Below are 26,126 nucleotides of genomic sequence, written 5' to 3' on the forward strand. Positions count from 1 at the left end.
TCTTAAAATATATTCATGCTGAACTATATGCTTTTATCCGTAGGGGAGTTTTTCAGCAATTCTAAGTTGCATGGTGGTTTTGTAATCTGAGCCGATGTTTAATGTCTGAGCTGAGTCACCAAATCTGAGTGCAAGGAGACAAGAGTGTGCATGTGCAATTTGTGCTCTCCCCCCTTCCTCTATGGAAATTTGGAATTTCAGCACGGTAATTTTTAGCTTTATCTTAAAATATCTGGATACAGTTTCCAGAAGTAAATTCCTGCACTATTCATAGCTTAGTAGTGGTGAGCTTTGAGGATGAGTTAGCAGATTGAAGGCAGGGTATTCTCAGCATTTTCTTTCTTTTTTTTTTTTTTTGTTACTGGAGAGTTGAAAGTTTTTATTTAGAAGATTGAAAAAATGCAGTCTGTCAAGATGCTGCAGTTTATTGGAAATATTCTTGATTAAAAAGGGAATCTGGTTAAAAGATTCTGCTCATATAGTTTATTTTCTGCAAACTAATAGGTTTCTTAAGCTCTTTCATCATCATTGCCTTGTGTTAGGCTGCTTTTATAAAACACTTCAGTAATTGTCGTATCCTATCGTGAAGGTCTGTGGGTTTTGCTAGAGAAGAAGCAAAGCATATCAGTAGAAAAATAAAATTTCTGAATTTAACTCATCTCTTTGCTTTTTCGAATTATATTTTGAGACAGTTGTTATCCAGTTACCAATTACCTTGAAATTTACTTCATTTTAAAAAAAAGTCACTCAAATACTTAAATTGTATTAAGTATTTAAGTATTTCAATACTTAAATTGTATTTGAGTTTTATGTCAGTTTTTATRGTTTAAAATGATAGTTTCCTACCAATTTGACTCTTTCCTTTCTTCTGTTTTTTTATGAAAAAACACCACAACTAAAAGAAATATCCAGAACTAGCTATTCATGGAAAACAGCAAATACAAATTTACAGTCAAATGTGCAAATTAGAACTGAGGGAAAAAGAGACATCTTAATCTCTCTAAGATGCCTTCAGTGCTTTGTAATTAAAAGGATAAATAGTGTCATAACTGTAATGCTGTGATTTTCAAGGTCAACATATYTCTTCTGCTTTTAATTTTTTTCCCTTTCCTCCAAGAAATCCATCAYTAGACTTGTTCATATCACCTACCTGGATAATTTATTGTTTAAAACATGCAGCTTGGTATTGGGAACCTGTATAGTAATAGGTGTATGCATGTCAATAGTTCAGTCTGATTTTTTTTGACGTTTCAGAGTTGTTCGCCACCTGTAGATTTAAACTGTGCAACAGCTTCAAATGTGCGAAACACCTTTTATTTCAAATGCAAATCTAATGAGCAGTCAGGCATTGGGAGTAGCAACATTGAGCAGTTAGCTGTGGAGTCTCATCACTTCTCTACCTGATGCCAGTGCCCAGAACTTTACAATTGCACATTGTAACAGTTGTTACATTTTTTGAAATATTGAATTTTATGATCTACTGGAAAAATATTAAATAAATTCCCAACATGATACAGGTTGATCAGTTCGTATGCTAAGTCGTTCTAAAGATGTAAGATATACCTGTGGTGAAGGAAATAAAGAGACAATATTATGCTGTGCTTGGTAAAKAGTATGTGGGAAAATAGGGAAATGGATGGCTCAGATCGCTGATCTTTCTTAGTACTTCAATACTGTGAATGTCTTTTACATTCATCTTTGTTTTTTATTCAGCTAGCTGAATAGGAAGCATCCAGATATTTATTTGCTTAACTTGAGTGTGATAAAATGCTAGCTAACAGGGGAAAGATTSTAATAGACAGTGAAATAGCTTCTCAGAGGAAATAGTGGAGGTTCAAGATGACAGRAAAATTGGTGACTAGGAATTCTTAGAAATAAGGAATTGAAGGAATGATACTGTACTTCAAGAAGAGAGCTTCTGGGCAGAAAGATGTGAACATCTTATCTTATTTCTATCTGTATAGGAAAGGATGGTTCATGTCAACTGTTTTTCTTTACARACCAAATCTGTGTTTCTAAGTAGTCATAGAAATACTAGAAAATAGTTCTGGAAGGAATTTGAAAGAGCTGTCAAGTCTCTCTCTTTGCTTCAGGCAAGATCAGATACTAATGGTTTTGCTGTGTAAATAGCTGGTGAGTATCTCGGGGAAGGGTGCCTCTGTCCTGCTSTCAGAGGTGTGTGGCAGCTCTAAAGGAGCTTTAAAGGACTTGAGTATTGAGAGCTGGGTAAGTGCAGGCTGGTTAACCAAATGAGTTAACCCTATGGCTGACTGTAAGTTAGCTTTCTAGACCGGTTTTGCAGCTTATAGTGAATTCTAACTATTCTGCTTTCGGCAGAGCCTTTAGCTAGTTTGAAGACAACACACAGATAGGGGCAAATGGACTATAATCATATATACCCAATGATGGTAGGCCTAGACATTGAAATACATCATGACAGTTACATATTGGTCTTGAGATTTATGTGATATGCAAGTTACCAACTGGTGAAGATCTTGTTTAGAAAATATGCACAAGGATGCTTAAAACTACACACCGTATTCTGTTACTGCAAATAGAATTACTGCAGCAGTGGTGACAGCAGAGTGTGCGAACACAGGTTTAACAAATTGCCATAAAAAAGGAAAGAAGAGGTAAGAGAACTATCTGCCATGTTAAAAGTCACTAAAAAGTCTTTTCTGGGATGTGTTTATTGTAGTATCTGAATATAAAGGGGAAACTAAGTGCACTAGGTAAGTGACAAGGTAGCACGAGGGAGAGGAGCCCTCTGGTCCTTGTTTTGAAGATGGATTTGAAAACAATTCCTTTTGTTATCAGACACATCACTGATTGCTAAGTAAAAGAAGATGTTTAGTTAAAAAATACATATATTTTATACATTAGAATCTAATATATTTTAAAAGCTTTTATGCAAAAATTTTTACATAGGTGTATCTCTGACATGAGGCTTTTTGCAAAATCTGAAATAGAATATTTTAATTTTTTGAAAGAGGCTTCAAGTGTTCTGTACAGGATTTTTTCTTCTAATCAACACCAGTGTCATAATGAAGGTTTTCCGTAAATGTTTTGGGAATCTTTAAGTCGTGTTTCAAATGCAGATACCAGCTGKAGGAAGGAGCTACGGAAGAACAAAAAAGGGCTATATTTTGAGCTCTTTGAGAGGAGGGAACCGCTAAATTCTGAATTTACTCAACAAACCATGTTTTGKTTTTTTTCAGCCTCTTACAGCTTAAAGCTGGTTTGGGCCTTTTACTTTATATTTCTATTGCTGCATTTATAAATCTTTTTGTACTGAACAAAACAATTCATATAGYGTATAATTGGGAGACCAACAGATGTTTTCTCTTCCGCATATTCTTAATGTGTTCTTCTGTTTGTCTTTAACTATGTATATTTGTCACCCCTGCATGTGAGKGACGTTTAAGAGAAACACCAAGTTTGGCTGTGGGCAAACAAACAAATACAAAAAAAACCCCAAACATTTGGGCATGGGCAAAATTTGGGGTCCTTTGAGTGGGCCAGATCTTCCTGCCCATCTGATGTACAGTSGGAGAGAGCTTGTACGTAGAGCAGGTCTTAAGCGCTTTCCCCGCTCTCTTAGCTCGGAGACTGCCGCGCCAGCCGCCTCCTCTCCCCTCCTCCTGGGCCCGTTTGGGATGTTGCCGTGCTGTGGCTTGAGGCCGTTCCCAAAAGGAGAAGCGCTGATCGCTGCTTCCCCAGCAGCACCTCTGTCACCAGCTTAGGGTGCCTGTTGCCCCCGTCATTCCCAGGCCAAAACTTCGGACAGCAGTGGAGAGATGCCAGTCACATGTTCCGGGTCGGCCCAAAACAGCCTGTTCACTGTAAATGCTGTGGGAAGAGGCTGCTAGTGAGACCCGTAAGCCACGTAAAAGATTCTTGCATAAACAAGAAATGCTTCACTGTTACCAGTAAGATAAACAGGACAGCATGTGAACTCCTTTTTGTTTGTTTGTTTGTTTGTTTTTCTTTTCTGGTGTAATCCTCTGCTGATGTTTCCTTTTCAGTCATGCCTTCATTTGTAATTCCCATTTTGTAATGTAATGTAATTTCATTTGCCTTTCATTTATGTAATTTTTTTAAACTACTGAATATTTGACCGTATGTCAAAAATGCTTTGAAATCTCCTGTAGCTGAGAAGGCTGGCCAAAGGGTTTTTTTGTATCTTTGTTTTGTGTATCAAATGGAGCTTTCTAAATTCTTTATTTTTCCCACATCTCTGCCCTTTGTGATTAGTAATTAAGAGGTATATTTAAGTATAAATAATCTTGAATTTGTGCCGCTTAGAGATTAAGAGGAAATCAATCCTACTTTGCTCTAAGCTTCTCGTGAAGTGTTGAAGGAAACTCTGATACAGATAAGCAGCTTTGATACAGGTTTCACCTTTCAACTGAAGCACATTTCTCAAATGTCAATATTTTCCTATACTTCTGATTCAATTTCCACATTTTAGCTTGCCTTCACTAAGCAATGTTCCTTGGCCATTGACACTCAGCAAAACTCCTGCTGTGAGCACACTCAGCCATGATTACTGAAGCTGGATACCAAAGCAAGGGCATGTAGCGAGTTAGGTATTTTGTCTTTACCGGCTAGTCTGGGTGYGGATGCCATTTGAATGGCACCTGGCCTGAAGTGAAGGTAGCAGAATAATTCCTATTTTCAGTCCCTGGTAGGATCTATCTGTTAGTGCGCTATTAGTTATGTTATTGATAATGTAGGTTACCGATCTGGGATTGTTGATCAAATGTCAGGTAAGCAATTCATTTTGTAGGAAGAAGATCCCTGTGTACAGTTTCCATCTCGTCTTCAGAATGAATTTTCAGACTTCAGATAACAAGTGACTCTTTCCCCTTCCATCACTCCTTATACTTTGAGATTTAGGGCAATCACCTTTTCTTTTTTACAATATGAATGTTGTATTTATCTCACTGCAAATCTCCCTAATGCACTTCCCAGTTTATTGTGAGACTCTAAGCTGGCACTTAGAGGCACTAGGTCCCTTTACAACCTCTTTCCTTGAAGCTTAAAAAAATGCTCTAAAAGCTTAAGTCTCCTGAATTTTTGGAGGTATCTTTTTCATAATAGGAGCTCGTTTACCTGTGAGTTTAGTTTGTTCCTTGCTAATTGTTTTTGATTACTTTGGGTTGCAGTATTTGCTGGAATTGTCATTAAAGTCATAGCTTTAAGATGCCTGAATTGATGGCTAGTATCAAAAAAAGTGTGCAGTGTTTATGTTTGTGGTTACTTTCCTTTCAAAAATTGTAATTTTGTACATGATTCACCCAAATAATAACAAGTAGGATTTAGAAAGACTGAACGTTTTAAAGGAGCTTAAATTTTTTGTGAGGCTGTCATTATCTCTCAAAGTATGGCATAGTTCATCGCTAGGACAAGATAATTTTCATATGTCCTTAAGCATGGATCAGTTTGTCCATCTGCTGTATGTAAATGTGCAGTATGTTCCAACAAATGCCAGTGTTGCCATGGGTAGAACACACTGCTCTGCAACCGAAGAAATTTTTGTCGTCCTCCCTGTTGCAATTGTATCCTTAATTGTAGTTCTCCTGTATCAGACTTATTTTGCAGGAATTTTGCTGTTGTAAAATTGCTGTATACARTCATTCAAAACGAGCTGAGCCTGAGCATGAGCCTCTGGTTGTGGAACAGAAGAAAATCAACTCAATAGTGCACTAGTACTCATAGTATCTCATAGTATCTCTTCCTGGCAGACTTTGTGATGACAGTGGTACCAAAGCGTTTATATGTGCTCGTGGGGGTGTGTAAATTCAGGTGCAAATGTGAGCCCTTCCTGTTTAGGGAATGCAGTTTTCACAGTATTTCATTTTCACTGTGAAATTTAAGATGCAGCTGTTAGTGTGCTGCTGCCTAGATGCTGAGAAAAATGAAAGAGAAGATCAAATAATCAAACAGGAACAAGGTGATACGGTCTGCGGGGCCTCCCCTCCCCTCCCTCCGAGCTTGTAGAAGGTGGTGACTGGCTGACCTGTGCCAGGCATCTTGCAGTGGCTTGTAATGAACTTGAGGAATTTTTCTTATTTATTTTTCTGTTCTCAAAGTCACCCAGCACTTTCAAATCTAGAGAATAATATGCCTTATAGTGAAACAAGATGTTGACTTTCCAAATTTTCATTTAAGAAGACTATGCAGGGTTACGGTTTCATCATTGACATTGACTGGTGTCAGAGGCAGAATACACATGAACTTTACAGTGAATGAGTTAGTGAACCCTGTTGATGCCTGGAACCAAAAATAAAATCTTTTCTGTACATAGCCAAAGCAACACTCGCATTCAGAAAAGACTGTGTTGCATTTTTTAAGAAGTTATCTTAAAATATAGTAATCTTCATTTCATTTCTGTAGATTTTTAAATTTACTGAACTATTTTTTTTTTTTAAGTATTTGATGCTGAGCTTAAAATGAATTGCACTCACAATTGGGTGGAGGTAGCTTTTGCTTTTTGTTACTCTAGTATTTCAAAACAGCTCTGACTTAGTTTTAGCATAGCAAAATAAAATCTGTGATRCACCATAAAATTGTATACACTGAAATGTAAAAAGATTTAAGAGTAACAGGAAAATAGAAATTGGGAGAAAGCAGTTTTTGGAGATTCATGAAATTCATCATATGAGGAAAGAAGAATGAACAGAAAAAGTAAAAAAAAAAATCCTCAAAATGCAAAAATTTATTATTTTTTTCTTTTTTAGAATGAATTCCTGCTTTTAATATCAATTGAAAATAAAAATCTATCATGTCTGTGGTATTTAAATTTGAAAAACAAACAGACAAACAACAAAACCCCCCAAACCCCAAACAAAGCAACCCTCCATRGGCTGAGGCAGGGAATTGATTTTAGAATATGAAATTTGAACAGACTCCTAACCCTAATTCTGGTTTCAGTCCAGGTGCTTTCCAAAGGTACTCCCTCATCGTCACTGTCCTCCAAATTATAAGATACTAGTCTACATTGTTGAATAGCCTTGTCTCTCTGGGAGTTGCATATCCAAGAGCAGTGACAAAAGTGAAGTTTCTTAATTTCTTTGTGATCTTGCGTTTTTGAGACAYCCTGCAGGTATATAAAGTATCATTTCTGTTGTTAAAAATGTTATTTTTAGTCATAATCTTGAGACTTTTGTTTTAAAAAACCCCAAACCCTAAGCGCACTTTTTCTTTCCCTTTCAATAATTAAATGTCTTTTGACCTTTAGAAGTAGTGGTTTCCGGTTAATAATCCAGCTGCCAGACATTTGATTGATAGCAACCTGTAGCTCTAATTACATTTCTAATACTATGGAAGTGGCCAACCAATCATAATTCTTTTCTAGTGGGTTCTACCYAATTTTAAATTAGAAACTTACTTCCCTGAATCAAGGAACATTGCAGCAGCTGACATTCAGCGCTGCCTGACAATGCTTGGGTTATTTTGAGAGAACGTGTCTGTGTACGATAGCTGAAGGGTATGACACCAAGAAGAAAGCCTGAGAATACTACATAGGTATCGTTATTCTTTTTTGTATGCGTGCGTACACACTTACATATGTGTGTGTGTGTGTATATGTGTGTGTGTGTATGTATGTGTATAAAAAGGAAATTTGTCCTTCAGTATACATGCTTTATGAAAGACGCTATAGTGGTATAATTGCCATAGTCGCTGKTTGCAGTCTGGTCAGTATTGTTGAAAGAGTATTTTCAAATTGTTTGAAAAGTGCAAAGAGTGCACAAAACAATTCCTTCCTGGTGAATTCTGTAGCTACTGGGCAAGAGGACTATTTTGGGTTGGTCTTGTTTTTGGAGGAAATATATTGTTCGTATTGCAGGTAAACATAGTATGGAAGATCRTTTCCACAAGCTTTGACTGAAAAATAGATTAACAGAATATTCAATTTCTCCTAAAAGAAATAAACATTTCTGCCAATGGAAGGCTTTTATTTCCTTTGTAAAATGAAGAAATGGAAATGATGAGTTGATGTAAACTTTAACTTCTGAAAAGGGRCAAACAACAGAATGTTAACTCAGTGTCACATAATGTAGTTAAGAAAATTTTTCTATTTTCCTCTACGTAAAGAGACTCCCTGTGTCTCATTTGATCCTGCTGCAAGTTCTTTCCTCTGTTTTAATAGTTCTGTCCTTCATTTCTGATTATTTAGCTCTAGTTGTGGCTAGTGTGGGGCTTATTTACAGATAGTGGTATTTCTAGTAGTTGTAAAATATAAGATGTGAATTATGCATGTAAAAGTATGGTATGATGATAAAGATGTGAGCAGACCAGTGAAGACCACCTAGGATCTTCTCAGGGTTAAAGGAAAGCTCTTGAATTTAAGGCCTGTGTTCTATGATGTATTGAAAAGAAGAACAAAACTAAACTTAGCGGATAACCTGGTGTGGGCTGGTTGAACCAATATCCATATTCTAAAGTAATTCATTCAATGATCTGACATATTTTTGTATGATTCAGAAAGTCACAGACCCTATATTTTGTATTGTAAAAGATAACATTCCTACAAAATTATTTTATAGTAGTGCTGTTTTGTGATACTGTATTTCTACTGAAATGGTATGCCCAGCCTTATTAATATCCTTAACACTTCTGTGATTCTGAATATACAATGCATAAAGAACAGTATTTGAAATTAATGTATCAGACTGAATGTATATGGTATACTGTTGTGATTTCTTTTGTGGAAGTAGACTTCACTGTAWCTTTGCTCTTTAAGCCATTGCCAGACTTAATTCACTCAGTTATTATGGCTTCTAACGCTTGATAGGTCTCAAATATTTTGCTTTTTGTTGCTTTTGTTGCTTTCTAGCTTATAAATGTCATTTCATAGTTAACTCTGAATTTTGTTGCAGGTGATCCATACACTTTGTTCTGCTATTTGGAATACTAGATTGGCTGCAGTGGTATATTAAGGAAGTGGAAAACAAGTGGAAGTGGAAGTCTGTTTTAGACTGTTGTAGGGACTGTCCTAAATTAAAACATTTCTGAACCAAGATCTTTCCATTTAATATTTGACAGCACAACCTTCTGTTTCACTTTAACACTTCCTTTCTTTTCTTCTTCATGACAGATCTTTAAAAAACAACTTTTTCACGTGAATTGTCAAAAGTGAAGAAGAGATGGCTGGGTCAGCTCGAGAACATCTGCTTTTTGTGCGGCGTCGCAATCCGCAATTGCGGTATACTCTGAGCCCAGAGAACCTGCAGAGTTTGGCATCTCAGGGCACCATGGCTGAGAACATGAACTTACAGCGTGCCAACAGTGATACTGATTTAGTGACCTCAGATAGCAGGTCTAGTTTGACAGCAAGTATGTATGAATACACCTTGGGGCAATCTCAGAACCTCATCATCTTTTGGGATATTAAAGAGGAAGTAGACCCAACTGACTGGATAGGACTTTATCATATAGGTAAGTCAGACCTGTGTTGTAATTTTTCATTGTGTTCATTGCTCTCTTGCCATTTCCTCTTTTCTTCTCTTATATGCGTTTTGGCGTACCACATCACTAATTAGAGATAAAAACTGAGATTCTGAAGAGAATTATCCTGGATTTCTCTTTGCTTTTCTTAGTGCAGTGAACTATGTGAAGACATGATTCTAATTAACATAGATCTAGTTCCATGGTGACCTGCTAGAGAATGAAATGCATTCTTCTTAAAGAACCTAGGCTGCAAATGCGCACACAGTTTCCTGTTTTTATTTTTACTGGTGGCAGGCTGGCAGACTGGAATATTCAGAGTGCTGTATTCATCATATAACTCGACTTGCTTACTGTTTAATATTTATAAAGTTTTTTGGACAAGAAAATTTTTAACATTAGTTAAAAGGTATTTTGTATAATTCTTTGATTTTTATAGAGTTGAAATTGTGTCAGTTCCAAATGAATGAGAATTTCTATTTATGAAGTATTCTTGCAGAAGGAAATCCTCAAAAAGATTTTTTCCCCCCTCCTTTTTTGCGCTTTTATGGTTATTTTATTGGAGGGAGCGGGGAAGAATTTTWGATTGTGGCTTGCAGGGCTCTGTGGGCTGTATGTGCATTAGCAAGTAATGTGGCATAAAACAAGTAGATCAATAAATCAAAGCAGTTGGTGCTGAGACCCTGACATAACACTGTATATGGTTTGAGATTTTACATTTGTATTAGGTTTAATCACGTTCCTGTGTCCAGACAACTCTTCCCTGTATGTGGTTTGAATTTGTCCAAAGATTAATTTATGAAATTTATGTCCTCATTAGGAATTGGAGCATATTTGGTGGGTAGCTGTGGTAGCATGTGGGGTTTCATTTCCTTCTAAAGGAATCTAGTTCACATGCACTAAAACTGTTCTCTGAATTGAACTGGTGCTCAGTAAGCAGGGCTGATCAAGAGGTTTGTTTCAAAATTGCATGGCTTCTCTGAATTGAATTGTTAATTTGGAAAAAAGCAGTCTTACTTAACCTGCCAAAAGCATATATAATAGAAACTGGTGAGAATAAGTCTGACCTGTAGAACTTTGTCCATGGTAGGACTAAGCTTAATGCAACAAAATCAGTTTCAATAGGATTTGGGGGAGAGATTTGCTGTGCAAGCATTTCCTAATACCTAATTCTTCCCAACAGTGTAAGAAACTCAATGTGTTCTGTGCTGAACTCCTACTTAAATGAAGCTTAAATATTCTATTTAAATACAATGAGAGGTTCAGCTGAATAAAGGCTTGATCTTTTTTAGCCTGGTAGAGGTGTCTGTGTGATTTGGGTTTTTGATAAACCCTTTCAAGGACATAGCATCATTATATATATTAAAAAAAATAGTTTTCATTAGATTATTGTCTAAAAAGCCTTACTCTGCCTAATTTTTGTAGGTTTAAGAAAGACACAGTACAACACAGACTATTTTTCATAAGTCAGTGCGCATATAGTAGGAATTGCTAAGGCTTTGGCTCTGAGAGTGACAGGATTTGCAGTGCTTTTGCATTGATTTCACTGAGAACTGAATTGGGGCAAAATTGCTTTGAGGATCTTTTGTTGTAGATGTTATATGACTTTCTTATCACATTTATTAATACAGAATTGTTCTTTTAAAAACCTTTGATAGAAGACATCTGAGAAGCTGAGCCACCAAGAGTCAAGGAAAGCAGCACATCTATTAACCACCTTTAAATCACATGTAGAATTTTGTAACAATGAAAGCTGGTAATTCTAAATCAAAACTATGATGAGTTATTTGAAAATTTCATAACCTTCAAAAATAGCTGTAAAAATGACCTTTCATCACTCCTCACCATGGGCTCTACTGTCCGAATCAGATCAGAGCAAGACAAAGAGATGGAGTATTGGTGTAATCCCAGGATCTTCAGACTTTTGTAATCTTGTAATATTCGCTGCAGTTCTCATTTACTACTTTGGAAGTTAAGGACATTCGCTGCTTATCTTCCCAGAAGTAGCATGTTTGTTGGTGAATGTATTTAAAAATTAAAGCTCTATTTTTAAGCACATTATGAAGATTTAAAATACTTGAGGTTATCTATCCTGTTTTCTGTAAAATGTCAACCATTTAACTTACAAAGTCATTCTCCTCTGGCACTGTCTTCTACAAGTGATATAGATGTGTTGTCACTAACACGAATCATCTCTCAGGCTGTGCCAGTGTAATGCAGTACCTCTGATGTCCCTCTGCATCTTCAAGGAAAACATCATCCTTCAAGGAGCTAGGAATAGGCAAAAGGTGCTATTTTGTTCTTTTTTAAAAAAGAAAACACACTGTATAATCCGAAAGCACAAATTGGGGTTTTTTTTTTCCTTTTACGTTGGTTATACAGTTAACTATCATAATCAGAGCTGGGTCACTGCTTTGCAGGAAAAAAGAATGGTTGTTAATTCTGTAAATGAACAGAAGAAGAAATTCTAAAAATGAACATCACTCTGGGCACAAGCTTTAGTGTGGAGAGATCTGTCAAAGAGCTGTAACAATCCAGGTGAATTTTCACTTCATATTAATTTCATAGAATGCATYCTTGTAACAGGAATTTAAAATGACATACAGAGAAAATGTCTTCCTTCTTCATTCATGAATTTTAGTTATTCATTTTATTCAGTTAACTCTCTTACTAGCTTTCTGTCACAAGAAAGCAGTTATTTCTGTGCTTGTAAGCGTGGTTTTACAGCATGGTTAAAATTGCAGTGACTAACTAGGAATCCCAACAATCTTCTTATATCCCTTTCTTTTTAAGAAACTGACTTTAAATCACCATACAAATTCACCCTTTCAAATACASCAGTCAGTACAGTTGATCATCTGACTGTCAGTAGTCAGAGTGACTTTACTACTGTGCGGCATGTAGAGGTGTATGGATAATTGACTTAAGGGAATAGTAGCTGGAGCTTTTTCAAAGTACAGTACAGCTTAATTGAAATATTTTTCCTGTTAATTGTTTGAAAGTAAATGTTTCTTTTTAAAAAGAGAAAAGCCTGTGGGGGGGAAAAAATTCCAAAGGATTTTTTTTTCTTTTTTGCATGTGGATTTTTTTCCTCCTTCTGTTAGGAACTTAAATATTTCTGCAAAAAAGATTATGTATTTTATTAGAGATTAATTCACTGTGGTGTCCTCGGGATACTCCTTTGCTGTAACTTTTGATCTTCAGGTTTTAAATGTGAGGAGTTGAACTTAATTATGAAAAATGCTACATAGCTAAATGCATATGCTCAATTTTTCTTAAATCTTGTGTTTTAAGGAATGTTCTTGGATACAYGTAGAAGTTGACTGGTTTCTGTTTTAGTACCATACACATATTCTCCTTTATTTCATCTTCATCTTGGACAGCTTAAATGTGACCTGTTTCCTTGTTGAGAAATTGTTTTGTACAGATCTTTTTTTCTTTGCTAGTGTACTCCTAAGAATCACCAGAAGAAAAGTATATGTAAGGGACACTGTATTTTGTRAAGGAAAGCATTCTTTTTTTTTTYCWTTTTTCCTAAATATTTCTGTTTTGTACTGTCTGAATTCTTCAAAATAAGTCATACAATGCCAGCAGCAGTTCTTATCTATGAACAGTCTTACCCCTGAAGTTTTATTACAGCAGCTTTCTAGATTCATAGACAAGATCTATGGGGGAATGTAAATGATAATACATCTGTAAAAGGACATAAAGATTTCCCAGAGAAACTATGTGAAATGGAGAAATGTAATTTCAGAGTATTAGCTGCTTTTTAGGCAAACCAAGTGGTGTTACATGAAAGCTTGAAATAATTTTTGAATCTCGAATGTGGGTTGTATCGTTTTGAACTCAGCTTTAAGTTTTGCCTAGAATGGGCTTCTCAGTCCTTTCTCAGGGCTGAATATACAGATTATCACTTCAAAGTGACAAGACTTTATGAAATTCAGAGAAGGGAGCTTTTTAGTAGATGTACTATTCCTGTGCTTCATCTGAAGAGTAAAGGTGAATTTCCAATTTTTCTGTTCAAGGGAGAAGGAAGAAGTCARTTCTGTTTTTAAGGAACCAGTTGGATTTAGAATGAATGTTTTTCATAATCTAAACTAGAAGATGACTGTACTATATAACAATCTCATTTTGCAAAGATCTTAGACCTGTGACATGCTTCCCTTAGCACTGACCCAGCTTTTACTTGGTACGTGTTTGTTGAAAATCAACCTTTGTTCAGAAACTTCTTTAACCTGTTGAAGGTTTGCAGACATTTTTTCACTTATTAAGGGGAATCTGAATCCTTCTATGGCAAAAGTGGTCAACCAGCGGCTCTGGAGTCATAAGCGGTTCCAATGCAGCTCTCAGGCTGCTTTCRTTTCTGCTGTCTGAGGCATGAAATTGTATTTGTTGGGAAATGTTTTGCCGTATCTGGCACTCCTATTCACAGGGTTGGGATCTAGCAAGAGAGACTACATTAGCCCTCTCTTTTGCTTGCTCTGCTGATAGGTGGGTTTACAGGTTGCTGTCTCTGAGGAAGAGAGAGACATTAGGATATGAAAAAAGATAGTGGAGTGGATTATGATCCAGAGTAAGACACTGCACCATTTTCTTGTGAAATAATCAGTCTTCTAGTGAGGAAGGTTGTGCAAAGTATTGGTCTTAGACGGAAGCAAAAAAAAAAAAAAAAAAAAAAAAAAATATTCAATTCACAAGGATTATGAGACATCGCAGTTTTCTGCCGTTGTATGCCACTGTAGGAGAACTTGCTTGGGAAGGGAGAACTGTGAAAGAAGAGCAGCTACAGTGAAAGTTGCCTGGATCTGCAGCCCAGAGAGGAGTCGTGGTGGACTGTCCACTGCTCATAGGATGCTGAGTGAGCCCAGTTCAGGACCTTAAGGAATTTTGTGCGTTGCTGTGAAGCCTGATGCTTAAAGAAAACAGAAAGTACTGAATAAAGAAGGAAAGGTCATGAGATAGAAACAAATCCTACTTGTGGTTTAAGTAGATTAACTCCTGGGGCCAAATTGCCCAGGTTGGCCTATTTTTGTCCTAATTTATGACGTCCCAGTTACAAGATGCATGACCTTATTCTAGGGGTCCTTAGCATATTTAAAATGCTGAGTATCAAGGGTCATCGACACTAATGTAAAAAAAAAAAAAAAAANAAAAAAAAAAAAAAAAAATCCCAAATCAAAAAACTGATGCGGTACTATATAGGGCAATTTAGATAGCATCTAGGTTTGTACTAAGCCTCCCACGGTAGTGGCGTTTAAAGCTCTTCTGTTTCAGGTCAGACAAGATTAAAAAGAAAAAAGCTTTCATGTGAACYGCCTTTAATACTCTTAGTCCAATCTAAGCCACTAATTTAAGAGATTATAAAATTTTACGATCCTATCCTCAAAAGATTTAGCTGGTTTTGATTATCAAAACCATATAAAGTAATAACTTTATTATCTTCTGAAAAGCCTGATTATTTGTTTTAATTTTCCTTCCTAATTTTTAATAGTATGAATGCTTCTGCATACTTTAACATCTGAGCAGTACTACTAATTTCTATTAATTTGTTATTAGAAATGGCAGTATTACTTTGTGATTGCTCCCTGTTTTGGCTGCTGCTAAATTCTCTGAAACATGGGCTTGACTTTATGGAAGAATCAATCCTTCCCCAGTTTGCTCCTTGGAAGTCAGTAGAGTCTTCAACTTAGGCTTTCAGGGGACCGGCATTGGGTCTTTGGTCACTAAAGCAGTGGGTATTTCTGGGTTTTTGTATTGTAGAATTTTAATATCTAAGCATTGTGCTGGTTTTCTTCTCTTTARAAAAAAAAAAAAATCCAAAAGTGGAGATATATGCTTAAATGCTACATACAACAAAGCAAAATTACGTCGTCAACACTAAGTAGGAATACAGGAGAGAACTTGCAGTGAATGTTTTGCATCTGAATGGTATTGATTTTTGTGATAAGCAAAAGTGCAAGAAAATAGCTGCTGTGAAGTACATAATTTGCTGATGACTTAGCAATATTTATGGAAGAGTATGGTGCCCTGCAAGCCAGCTCTTGAGCGCGTTAGTGAAAAGTGAAGGCAGCCCAATGTAGGAATTGTTTCCTAAAATCATATGCAGTGAGGCCTATGGTGAAAATAAGTCTGTAACAAACCTAGGACAAATCTTCACAAGTTCACTTTCCCTCCTGTTACTGGCTTCTAATCTTACTCTCTTATTTTCTTGGGGAGCCTGGCCAACACRTAAAGCTGCCTTTTCTTCAGTTTAGGGCTTGCTTTTCCTCGGTTGTGAGCTAGTAAATCATCTTCAAAGAACAATTTATGRACAGTAGAAAAGGTAGAAAAAGAAGAATACAAGGTGCTTCTTCCTATGTGTTTTTATTGCATGCAGCAGATATCTTAGTAAGATATACTCAATATGTTTATTTTAAGAAGAAAAGAATGAATTCTCTAATAAAGAATGTTGAACCTTGTAGGATGGTATTTATGCCTGGAAGAAGTTCAAGCKGTGACAGAGAAAGTGTTGCTAGAACATCCAAACTTTTCAATTAATTRTGTTTTAAACTTTTGAGATATCCCTGACCTCAAAACTAGACGAATGTAGCTTCAGGGGGGACACTTTCAGCTGTGTTGTCAGTAGCTTTCCACTGCAAAAGATTTTGGCATGACAACGTTTATAATCCTTTGGATAGAAAGCAGTGTTCTTCCCAACCTGCTTTTGTGATGCAAGTGACTGTTCCAGCAGATGGGGAGATGGCAAAAATAAACATTTGATAATATTAAACATAACAATGTACACTTCTAAATTCATAAGATTCCCTTTTAACATATCATTCCCTTATCATAGAATCATGGAGTGGTAAGGTTGGAAGGGACCTCTGGAGATCATCTAGTCCAACCCTCTGCATAGCCCCGTACGGAGATTGAACTCTCGACCTTGGCATTAGCAGCACCAYGCTCTAACCAACTGAGTTAAACCTTCAATATCAACCTGGGGTTTTTATTTGAGGAAATTGACTTTAATTTTTAAATAGACATTTGCTGCGCTGTTTTCTTCTGCTTTCTATGACCAAATCAACATGCCATGGAGTATTTTTAAAATAATTCATTCAAAATCAACGACAATTGGTTTGAAAAAGTAGTTACATTAATTCATCTATTTGTTTCATATAAGTAATAGATTATGGATTGTATTTGCATTATGTACAGTGTTAGAATTCCTCCTGTAAATTTTTTATGAAGTTCTTGGCTCCTTCATCTGCACATCAGTCTATAAGTGACTAAGAGCTGGAATTAATGGGGAAGTATTATCAGTTGAGTATTGAACATAGTTCATTAAGGATGTGCGTGATATAATTAAGTGTCATTTAAAAGGATGAGAAGCATGCCTACCAGGATATTGAAACTAACAGTATGTTACACATTATTGTTGSATATGGTTAATACAACCTCTCAATATGTACTGATATTGGATATGCCAGATCTTAAATTATGGATGAAGGCGATTTCTAAAGGTRCCAGTGTTGATCTTGATAGACCTCCTTTGCTTGCAAAATTCAACACTGTCTTGCTTAGACTTTTTTTTTTCTTTTGTTGGTGGAACACAGAAGATCCAGAAATGGCCAGATGCGACTGTCTGAGAATTTTTCTGGTAGAGAGAAGTTCTCAACTGGGCAAGAGCTATACCCAACCCSTGTACCATTTGCCAGCTTGGGATAAGAGAAGTGTGGATAAGGGGCAAAGATGCTGTAGGAATGCAGTTAACTGTGACTGTGCTTAGCTGGCATTTAATCTTTTGGAAAAACAAAGCTGGCAATTGTCTACATTGGCAACATTTCTTGTCTCTTTGCCCGGCGGCCTCCAGACTCCATCACACTCACTCCGGTGGGCAGCCAGTTCTCAGGCTAGCAAATCTCATGCTTCAGAGCTTTGTGTCAAGGTCTGCCCAAACTCTCTTCACAAGATCGGCCTCTTTGTCTAGCAGTCATTCAAAGTTAATGTCAAATAGTTTAGTCTTTTGTTGTATTTTGAAGATAACACCAGTAATATGTCAGCAGTCCTTCATAGYTTATAAAAACTAGTAGGTTCACTGTCTTTATAATTCCTGCTCTGTCCTTGGATGGAAATAAATTCCAGTATGCAAGAATGCAAAAAAATACATAAAAATACAGTTATTTAGTCATTTTAATACAGTCCAAGGGCTAGAGAAAGCAATAAAGCAGAAATYCAATATTTTGCCTGGAAGAAGCAAAATTAGTATTATTAATGGTAAAGTGAACATAAAGGAGCTTATTTTGAAAATAGAGTATATTCAGAATATCTCTATAAAGTGTTGACAGAGGTACATAAGCAGCGTAGGGGATATACAGTCAGATTTTAAGGGGAAAGGATATTTATTCTTAAAGGACATACTTAGGAATTTAGGACTTTCTCTTACATGGCCAAATGGGAATATGAGCCTGACTTGATGTGTCCTTTCTTCCTTGAGAATTTAAACTTTATACGATAGTCATATAGACAGTTCATATAAGTGAAGTCATGCGTCAGTATAATCAGATAACTTAAACTGAATGATTGGACCTACCAGTGTCGTCTGTTGAAAGGACTGAGGGTTGAAGGCATTCAGTGCCCTGCAAGATCAGAACCTTAATGAGTGTTCTATCTCTGTCTTCAAATGTGAAAATGTTTTCTTGCCTGTGAAGCCTCTTAGACCAAATGGATTTGGCACTACAAGATGAAATACACGTAATAGCATGATCTAGCACAATAGCAGGCACATACCGTTGTCAGTGAGATAAACACGCAATAATGACCCCATCAGGAAACAAAAAAAAGGAACGTTTTTTCTATATTTATTGTAGTTTAATTTGTACATAGCATTTCATGTATGGCATAGTTTRGCAGATGGTAGCCTGCAGGGAGAGCGAAAGTTCAGTTGATAGGTTCTTCAACATAGGTCCATCTATCTGAATTTTAGTAGACTTACAGACAGGCAGTTCTTTTTCGAGATGCTGAATGGAGATCAGATTCAGTAGTGGATCAGACTTTATGAGCTACTAATTATTGATGAGATGGTATCTAATGTAAAGCTAACAACAGAGTTTCACTGATGTACTTTTTAACATGTAAATTATTTGATCAATAAGACTATAAGTAAGTTTTCCAGTTTTCTTAAACAAAAAAAAGTGTTCCATGTTTTCTGCAATTAAACAAATGCATTAGTGGCATTTCACCAAATCATGCAAATAGCTTTACGACTTTTGTTACCTGTTTTCCTAGATGTTCTGAATCCTTAGCACGTAAGATTTCACAATTCTAAAAAATAGTCAGCACACTTAATTGAGTGCATTCAGTTGAGTACACTTACAGCACACTTAATTGAGTGCATTCCTGCTCAAGTAGTTAAATAAAATTACAACCTTTCAGATTAGTGTAAATTATTGCCTTCTGTGCTATTTACTGCCCATCGCCTGAGGGGAGGTAAGGGTGTGCACTGCAACACCAAGTAGAGACTATGAGGGGAAGAAAGAAAAACATAGACTTAATAAAAGTAACAAAAATGACTTACAGGAACCCATTTTTCTGTTCATGAAATAATTGGGGAGTATACGCCTCATCAGCAAAGATGCCTGGGAATGTGGTTTCACCTCGTGGTGATCTTGTGCTCCACTTTTCCCTTCTCTTGCAGCCTCCTGCTTCTGCCCCCTTCCTTGGGCAGGTGCTGGCCTAACCCTCCGCAGTGCTGCAAGCTGTGCTGGGAGCGACTTCACCCTCCAGAGAGGGCCAGCGGCTCGGTGCCGAGGCAGCCGCCCGGGGCGGTGCGGGAGGGCAGGCAGAGCACCGGCGGCCCGCGGGAACCGGCGGCRCTGTGCCGCTGGGGCAGTAGGGCTGGCTCTTTAGACAGTGCTTTGCCATTAGGCCTGCTTGGCTGCGATGTAAAAGTGACTCCGGCAGAGTGTGTGATGGGCTGTGCTTTGGAGACTGTTAAAATAGGAATGCAAATCTGATTGTGCTTTTTGTAGTTACTTATTTATGCCCTTGGTTAACTTGTACTTGTGGGAGTAGCTGAGTTAGCGGGCCTTTGTTTCTAACTGTGTGTTTTATTCTAGGTTCTGTTGTTTGCTTGCAGAGTCCATGGGGAATTACTGTTTTTTTTTTTTTTTTTTTTTTAAGGAATTTAAAAGGAATCATGGAAATGTTGTTATCTCTAGGTGCTTTCAAGGTAATTACATACACACCAATAAAGCTTCTTTGCTATCATTAGCCCATGCAGTTCTGTAGTCATTTTTTGCTGTTGCATGTTAACATTGTGAGGGAGGATTTTTACTTCTGTGATTTCAAACTAGCAAGTTAAATAAGAAAGATATCTTTTTTTTTTTCTGCTAGTGATGAAATTAATATAATTGGCTTTGATTTTTGGCATGCAATACTGCAGCTTCTAAAGAATTACAACATGACCTTGCTCTTTTATAGCTTTGATCTCATCTAGATTAATGTGTACATCCATTTAGTGCTCATCATAAGTAGAGTTTGGCTCCAGCTGCTCTCGTTTTCATGATGCGAGCTTACAGATTTGAGACTAGTAAGAAGTATATTGGCCTCCTTTTTGCTCAAGAGAGAAATCTTAACCCTAGAGATTTAGTTTGTCCTGTTAGAAATCTACTAAACATGATACATGTGAAGAAGATGATCTTAGGCATATAAGAAACCATCTGTCATTCCTGTTACTCTGAAAGTGCAGTGATGGTGCTGAAGACAGGGTAGGAATTCTGATTGTTATTATCGGAAAATGCTGTACACAGCGTATTGTCAGTATGTTATTGTAGACATAATTTACCCTGGAAATTCTAAATTCTCTTGAGCTAAAGCAGATTGAAAAAGCAGCTTGGAAGCTTGCCCAGGATCTTTTCAATCTTCTGCAGCTGCTGCACAAGAGGCAACGAAGGATAGATTACTAAAATGCTGTTGCTTTCGTAATGTCTTTTTACTTAGGATTGCTGTTCAGTTAGACATAGGTAATCCAGCCTCCTCATAAAACACCATTTTAATTTCCAATAGAAAACAATTTGCTATTTAGCCAGGGAATTAACTAACAATTACACTGATGTAGGTTTTTTGTTGCAGAAAGCTAGTTACTAATGTCATGGGAGAAAACTCCAGATACTGCAAATAAGTTAAAGATATGTTTAGATAAGTCAATATGAAATGTATGAATCTAAAWGGTATACTTAGCTAAAAAATAGTGTGTGGTGTGATTCTTCAAAAATGCAGAGAGCTGGTAAAGTGGAAGATCATCTTTGTTTCCAAAATAGTAGAGTGCAAAGCAGGACAAATTCACTGCAYGGAGATTGTACTTCCTCATTATTTAAAGATCTGAGTTACCACTTAGAATTACTCCAATTCACTTTTTGCTCAGGCAAAGATTGAGAAATATTGTTCTAAAAATGAACTTCCTGGTAATAAGTTAAATACCATGGCCAGGGTGGAGGGGAGGAGGGATTTTTGAGTGTTGCTGGTGTTTGAAAGGAGTCTGAAATCTGCCTTGTCCAAACAGAGCTTTTGGGRGAGGTGAGTGAAGAARAAAATCGTGAGGGCTATCARTAACTTGAATTAGTCTTGCTGTAGYGAAAGCTACCATATTCTCCCTTCAAAAAAAAACATTGTTTCATAGTGTAGTTTTAGCTTGCATCTAATTTATAGTTTTCCTTTGGAAACTTGCTGATCTGACTTACGACTTACGGTGCTTTGTCTAATAGAGAATGGCAGGAGGCATAGTAAGACTATTCATATAGAGGCAATCTGCAGATACACGAGCTGTAATTATTATCTGTAATGTGAACTGTCATTAGGCAAGCAGGTTTAGCTTGGTTTGCTAGTATGAGATAAAAAGTTTGAAGCGGTGGAGGATTTTCAGATGTTGGGACTGGTGTTTTAAGAACTTAAATGGTGATGGTGCTGGTGGATTACAAAGGGGCATGCTAAGGTTTGTAAAGCTTTTTGTTTGCCAGACCAGACAAAACAGAGGAAAACTACTTGGAGGCATCAAGGGAGATTCAGGTACAGAGAAGTCGTTAGACAGAAAAGTGAAGTTCAAGAGAGTCAGTTGGAAGGACTGAACAAATACTGATCCAACATGTAAAGAAAGTCAAAAGTAATGGCAAAAGTGAGACAGGGAGGCAGATATTTTATTGTCTTGAATCTTTCTAAAGAGCAACTTTTTTGTTTTCCAAAGTGCAGTTTGCCTCCGTAATGACAGCCACAATTAATCATTTCCCCTGTAGTGGGGCTGTGGCACTGAGATTGCCTCTTGGACTTGGCTGCCGTCTTATGGCTTTGTGGCTATTGCGCTGTGGGAGATCCAGTATCATCCTGCACCCCACTGCATTTCCAAGGGCTGTATGTACATACAGTGAGCTTAGTGAAGAGAGTACTTCACACCCTTCCTGGTCAAGCACTTTGTCATCTGATAAATGTCTAGCCAAAAGTATTTGTTCAGGGTTGTCATGCTGCTAAATTCATGTCTAGCAAACAATGGCACCAAAAMATTTTAATTTAAGATTGCTTTTTTCAAGTGGTGAGAATACTCAGAACCCTTAGCTAATATTCCTCATTTGCATACACTATTAATAACGTACAGGGGGACTGAACTCTACCTTGATGTGACACTTGTCACACTCTTCATGCTTCATAAGCGTATGAGAATCCAGAGAAGGGCGAAGTCAATTTGTAATAACTACTATTTCATGAAATGTTTGTTGTTTGGGAAATAGATTTTAAATTTGTTCCTGTTAAGATATCAGATATTCAAAGACATGAAACTCTGGGGATAGTTTTGGCTTTTGGAAAGGCTGGAGAAAAAAAAAAAAGCTTCTGGTTCCTTGATTTTGTTTTCAAAGAGGTGAGCATTTTCAAGATGATGTGTTTAGCTACATTGCTGGAAAGCCTTCGAGGTAGGGACATTTGATTTCCTTGCACCTCTGGGCATCAGCTGCCAGGTAGCTGGTGACCCCAGCCCCCCGGGTGATGAGGCAGCTCTGTGGTGCGTTACGCATCTYGCTGCAAAGGTTTTGTCTTGGGAAACGTAGTTTGGACCCTACAGCACAGAGGGTAAACATCAAGGATGTAAAAGTTCTCATGAGACATGATAGCAGTGTGTTTTAATTKAAATGTTGAGGGAGACTGACTAAACTATTTCAGCTTTTTTCATCTCACATTTTTCTCCCCCAAAACACTTTATCTGCCATCATAGTAACTCCCTTTATGTTCACTTTAAAAGCCAGGCGCTATGGCTAATCAGGAAGGTAAACAGGGCTGTTTTGCACAAATTATTTACAGTTCCTTTTTGAGTTTCCTCCTGCTCACTTCTCCAGAAGTTTAAGACTGACTTATCTTATTGTATATTGGATGAATTTCTTCCAGGATGTGTTGGCTCATTTCCTTGAGTACTTCTAAATTTTCTGAATTTTTTCAGTCATAACAGATAGCTGAAAAAGCTTTAAGGAAATGAGTCAACCTCCTGAAATAAATTGCTTGCTCAGTAGAGGATACTGTGTTCAAAAGCATATATACCCTTAAAAGCTCTGTGGATATGAATTTTTAGATATTCTGTGAAAATACATTCTATATRTTCCATGGTCCAAAAGGATTTGAGGGAAAAAAATATCCTAAAAGAGCATCTGAGCTTTCCTGTTTTCAGACCGTCAGACGACGGTGCATGAAAGATGCAGCTTGGGAAGTGACAAGCACAGTCTCTAATGCAAACTTMAGGACACGACTGAACTTCCGTATAATTTAAGAGGTGTGATGTAAAGATGCTGAGCTGAGTAACRCCAGCCTTTCCTGAAGTCGCACCCTGCATTCTGAACGCTGCACAAGCGCTGCACGTCTGCAGCCATCTCAGCGCTCGTTACAAGCTTGTGTTGCGGCTCGGGGGAGCCCTTGCTGACGACGCGCTTGGCGCCCGCAGCGGCGGGAGGCCGCCGAGCGTGCTGCGAGGGAGGCAGCCCCCGCTGGCCTGGCCGCCGGGCCGTGGCGCCGCCGTCCCGGCAGGGAATTTCGCTGCGTGTTGCTCTGCTGAGTCACCGTGCTGGCAACTCACTGCAATCCTAAATAGTTAGTTTAAAAATAAATAAGAGGACACCCTTATAGTAACGTGCATATCTTACAGAGCAGGTAGACAAAGCTTTGGGGTTTTTCTTTGCTTCCCAAGATTTGGTGAGCAATTTAGCAACAGAAATGACGAAGCTAGTGTCTTATTTGGGATTCTCTCTCTAATGACCAAACTGTGAAGTTAAATGCAAATAAATCTGAACTTTTAAGACGTTTGACGTCTGGATCTAAATCTGAATTTTGAACTTGAATCCACTACTAATTAACCAGCTCGCTCTGCTTTAGTGTATTACACGGCCTCTGATGCAGGCAATAAATAGCACATCTCCAAACAGACGGAACGCTGTCAGCTTTTAGGCACTCTGGAAAAATCTGAATCCAGACCACAATAAAGAGAAGAAGGTGCAGAATAGTTGCGTGGGAGTTGATTCTCCCCAGAGGTGATACTTGTTTTGAAATGTTGTTTTCAGTGCAGTGAAAGCTTTATCTCTTTATATTGTAGAGCGATGTGACAGTAGGAGAGGATTGCCAAGCAGCCACTGTTTTTCTTTACAGGGGATTTGGAACAAGGGGAGGAGAAAAGGTTATTCACGTAACCTTTGCTACAGCTATGTGTTTGCATAATATGGTGGCTGACAGTGTTACAAATGAGCAGTAAGTCACATATGCCCAGCAGTATGTAATTTATTTCTTTACAAGCAGACCAAAAAGGAGGACATAGTAAGTTAATGATCGTATGTTCGTGTTTAGATTTTTATTSCTTGTCATACAGGAGAAGAGAAAAGGGCTTTTATGCGTTGCTTAACYATACGAAGTAGATCAAACAGTGTTTTTATGTGTCAGTTTCAGTGAGGATAGGCATGTTTTGCATGTTTCAGGAGCTGTACAGTGGGAGAGTCAAAGGGAATTTTCCTTGAATGGGAATTAGTTGGCAGATAACGCACACTGCTGCCCCTGGTTTCCTGGTTGTCAGTCAGTGTTTGTCTGTGACTTGTAGTTGTGAACAACAGATTCACTGCAGTCCTGTTGTACATGTCAGCCAGTGTTGTTTGAAAATTTGATCTATAAACTTTTAAATATGACCTTTAGGAGTRAAATAGCAGTATGTATTAGGAATTGCAGCTGCAAATTCCGTAGCAGTTTTATCCTGGTGTTTAAGGCATTTCTGACAAAGGTGCCCAGGTATTTATTAATTATTTTGAGGAAAGTGAAGTGAAGGAAAAAAAAAGGTCACATACTACTGTAAAGCCATTGCAGGTCTCAATATTAGGGATTAGGATAGTGATAGCTTTTTACCTTCCATTTTTGGATGATTTGAAGAATGCATCATGTGGTATATGTATGGAGTTTATCCCTAAGTCCTTTTAAAGATTTGGAACCCTCTCTCCTTTTGTGGTGTAGGACAGATCTACTTTATTTTGTAGTTAACTTTGCAGTTTCCTCAACTGTGCCAGTAAGTTTTACTATGTCAGCRTGCTGACACCAGTACTGAAAATGGGGCTAATCAAATGGGCTAGTCTGAGTTAATGCTGCCTATTGCTGTTATGTACCTCTAGATTTTCCACATCTTTACTTATCAATGGTATGTGTAGGTGTATATATTTATTTAAATAGCAACTATATATATATTTTAAAAAATAGCAGGATGTTACTATTTACTTAAGGTAGAGGTTATTAGCTTTGTGAAAAGGTGAGGAGAAATTACTTATGCTGAGATGTCCATGATAGCATATTTAATGGGTTCATTCTTTAATAATGGCAATGGAGGGAAGCATGTGGTGCCTGTTTCTAACCTGTKTGCTCTKGGGTTGTTTCCCCTTTTTGTTAGTRGGTTTTACATTTACTTTGTCTTAAACTACTGAAAAGTTGAAATATGACAAAAGCATATTATGTAAGTGTATTTTTCTATATTCCAAACAAAAAGCTGCTGTGGCTTTCTAGTAAGTTCCCTAAGAAGCTTACTACTTTTGGAAGACTACAATASAATACTTTTCATTCTTGCTTAAACAGATAATAATATTGAAGATAAGTTTAAAGAATAACAGCCTTTAAGAGAATATTAAATTCCACAAAATCCTTGAGAGATGTGTGCTGCAGAGACCTATTTTCTTGACAGCTTCTAGAAAGTAGGAGGATTTGTAGAAGGCAGTGACAAATTACTGAGACCTAGCAGGGAAAAAAAAGTTTAAGAAATGGTTATTAGACATGGGAATGACCTTGAACACCAAGAATGAAGTGCCAGCTGATACTGTGACTGTCAGAAGCAGGAGCAGATCAATAACAGGATTGATAGGACAACACAGGAAACAGCAGACAATGATCAAGTGCAATCAAAARCAAAACTGTGGAAGCAGGAGATGATCTTCAAAAACAAAATAAAAACCTCCCAGTCCAGCTTGCTCCATAAAAGCTGCTGGTGGATCTCAAGTGYAAAGCCTGGTCAGCTCCTTGGGTGATGCTGGTTGTGTAGCTCAGTGTTTTGTGCTCTCATTTTCATGCCCTTGCTAATGAAGAACTCATCTGGGGGGGGGGGGTGTCACTGGAGAATTTTAGTGATTCTGGCTGAGACTTTCTCTTGC

At 37.4% G+C, this 26,126-nt stretch overlaps 1 protein-coding gene across 1 annotated transcript in view; it reads left to right on the forward strand.

The window, feature by feature from the left end:
• Positions 1–26,126, forward strand: part of HECW2 (HECT, C2 and WW domain containing E3 ubiquitin protein ligase 2) — a 150,583-nt gene that overhangs the window by 24,798 nt on the left and 99,659 nt on the right. The window contains exon 2 of the mRNA XM_085299492.1: positions 9,104–9,444. Within this exon, the coding sequence (XP_085155618.1) occupies positions 9,153–9,444 (292 nt within the window). The 5' untranslated portion in view covers positions 9,104–9,152. The remainder of the gene's footprint in view (positions 1–9,103; positions 9,445–26,126) is intronic.

This window comes from Rhea americana, unplaced genomic scaffold (assembly GCF_003343005.1).
Source record: "Rhea americana isolate MKP2758 unplaced genomic scaffold, rheAme1 scaffold_15, whole genome shotgun sequence".
In the NCBI taxonomy this organism is placed as follows: Eukaryota; Metazoa; Chordata; class Aves; order Rheiformes; family Rheidae; genus Rhea; species Rhea americana.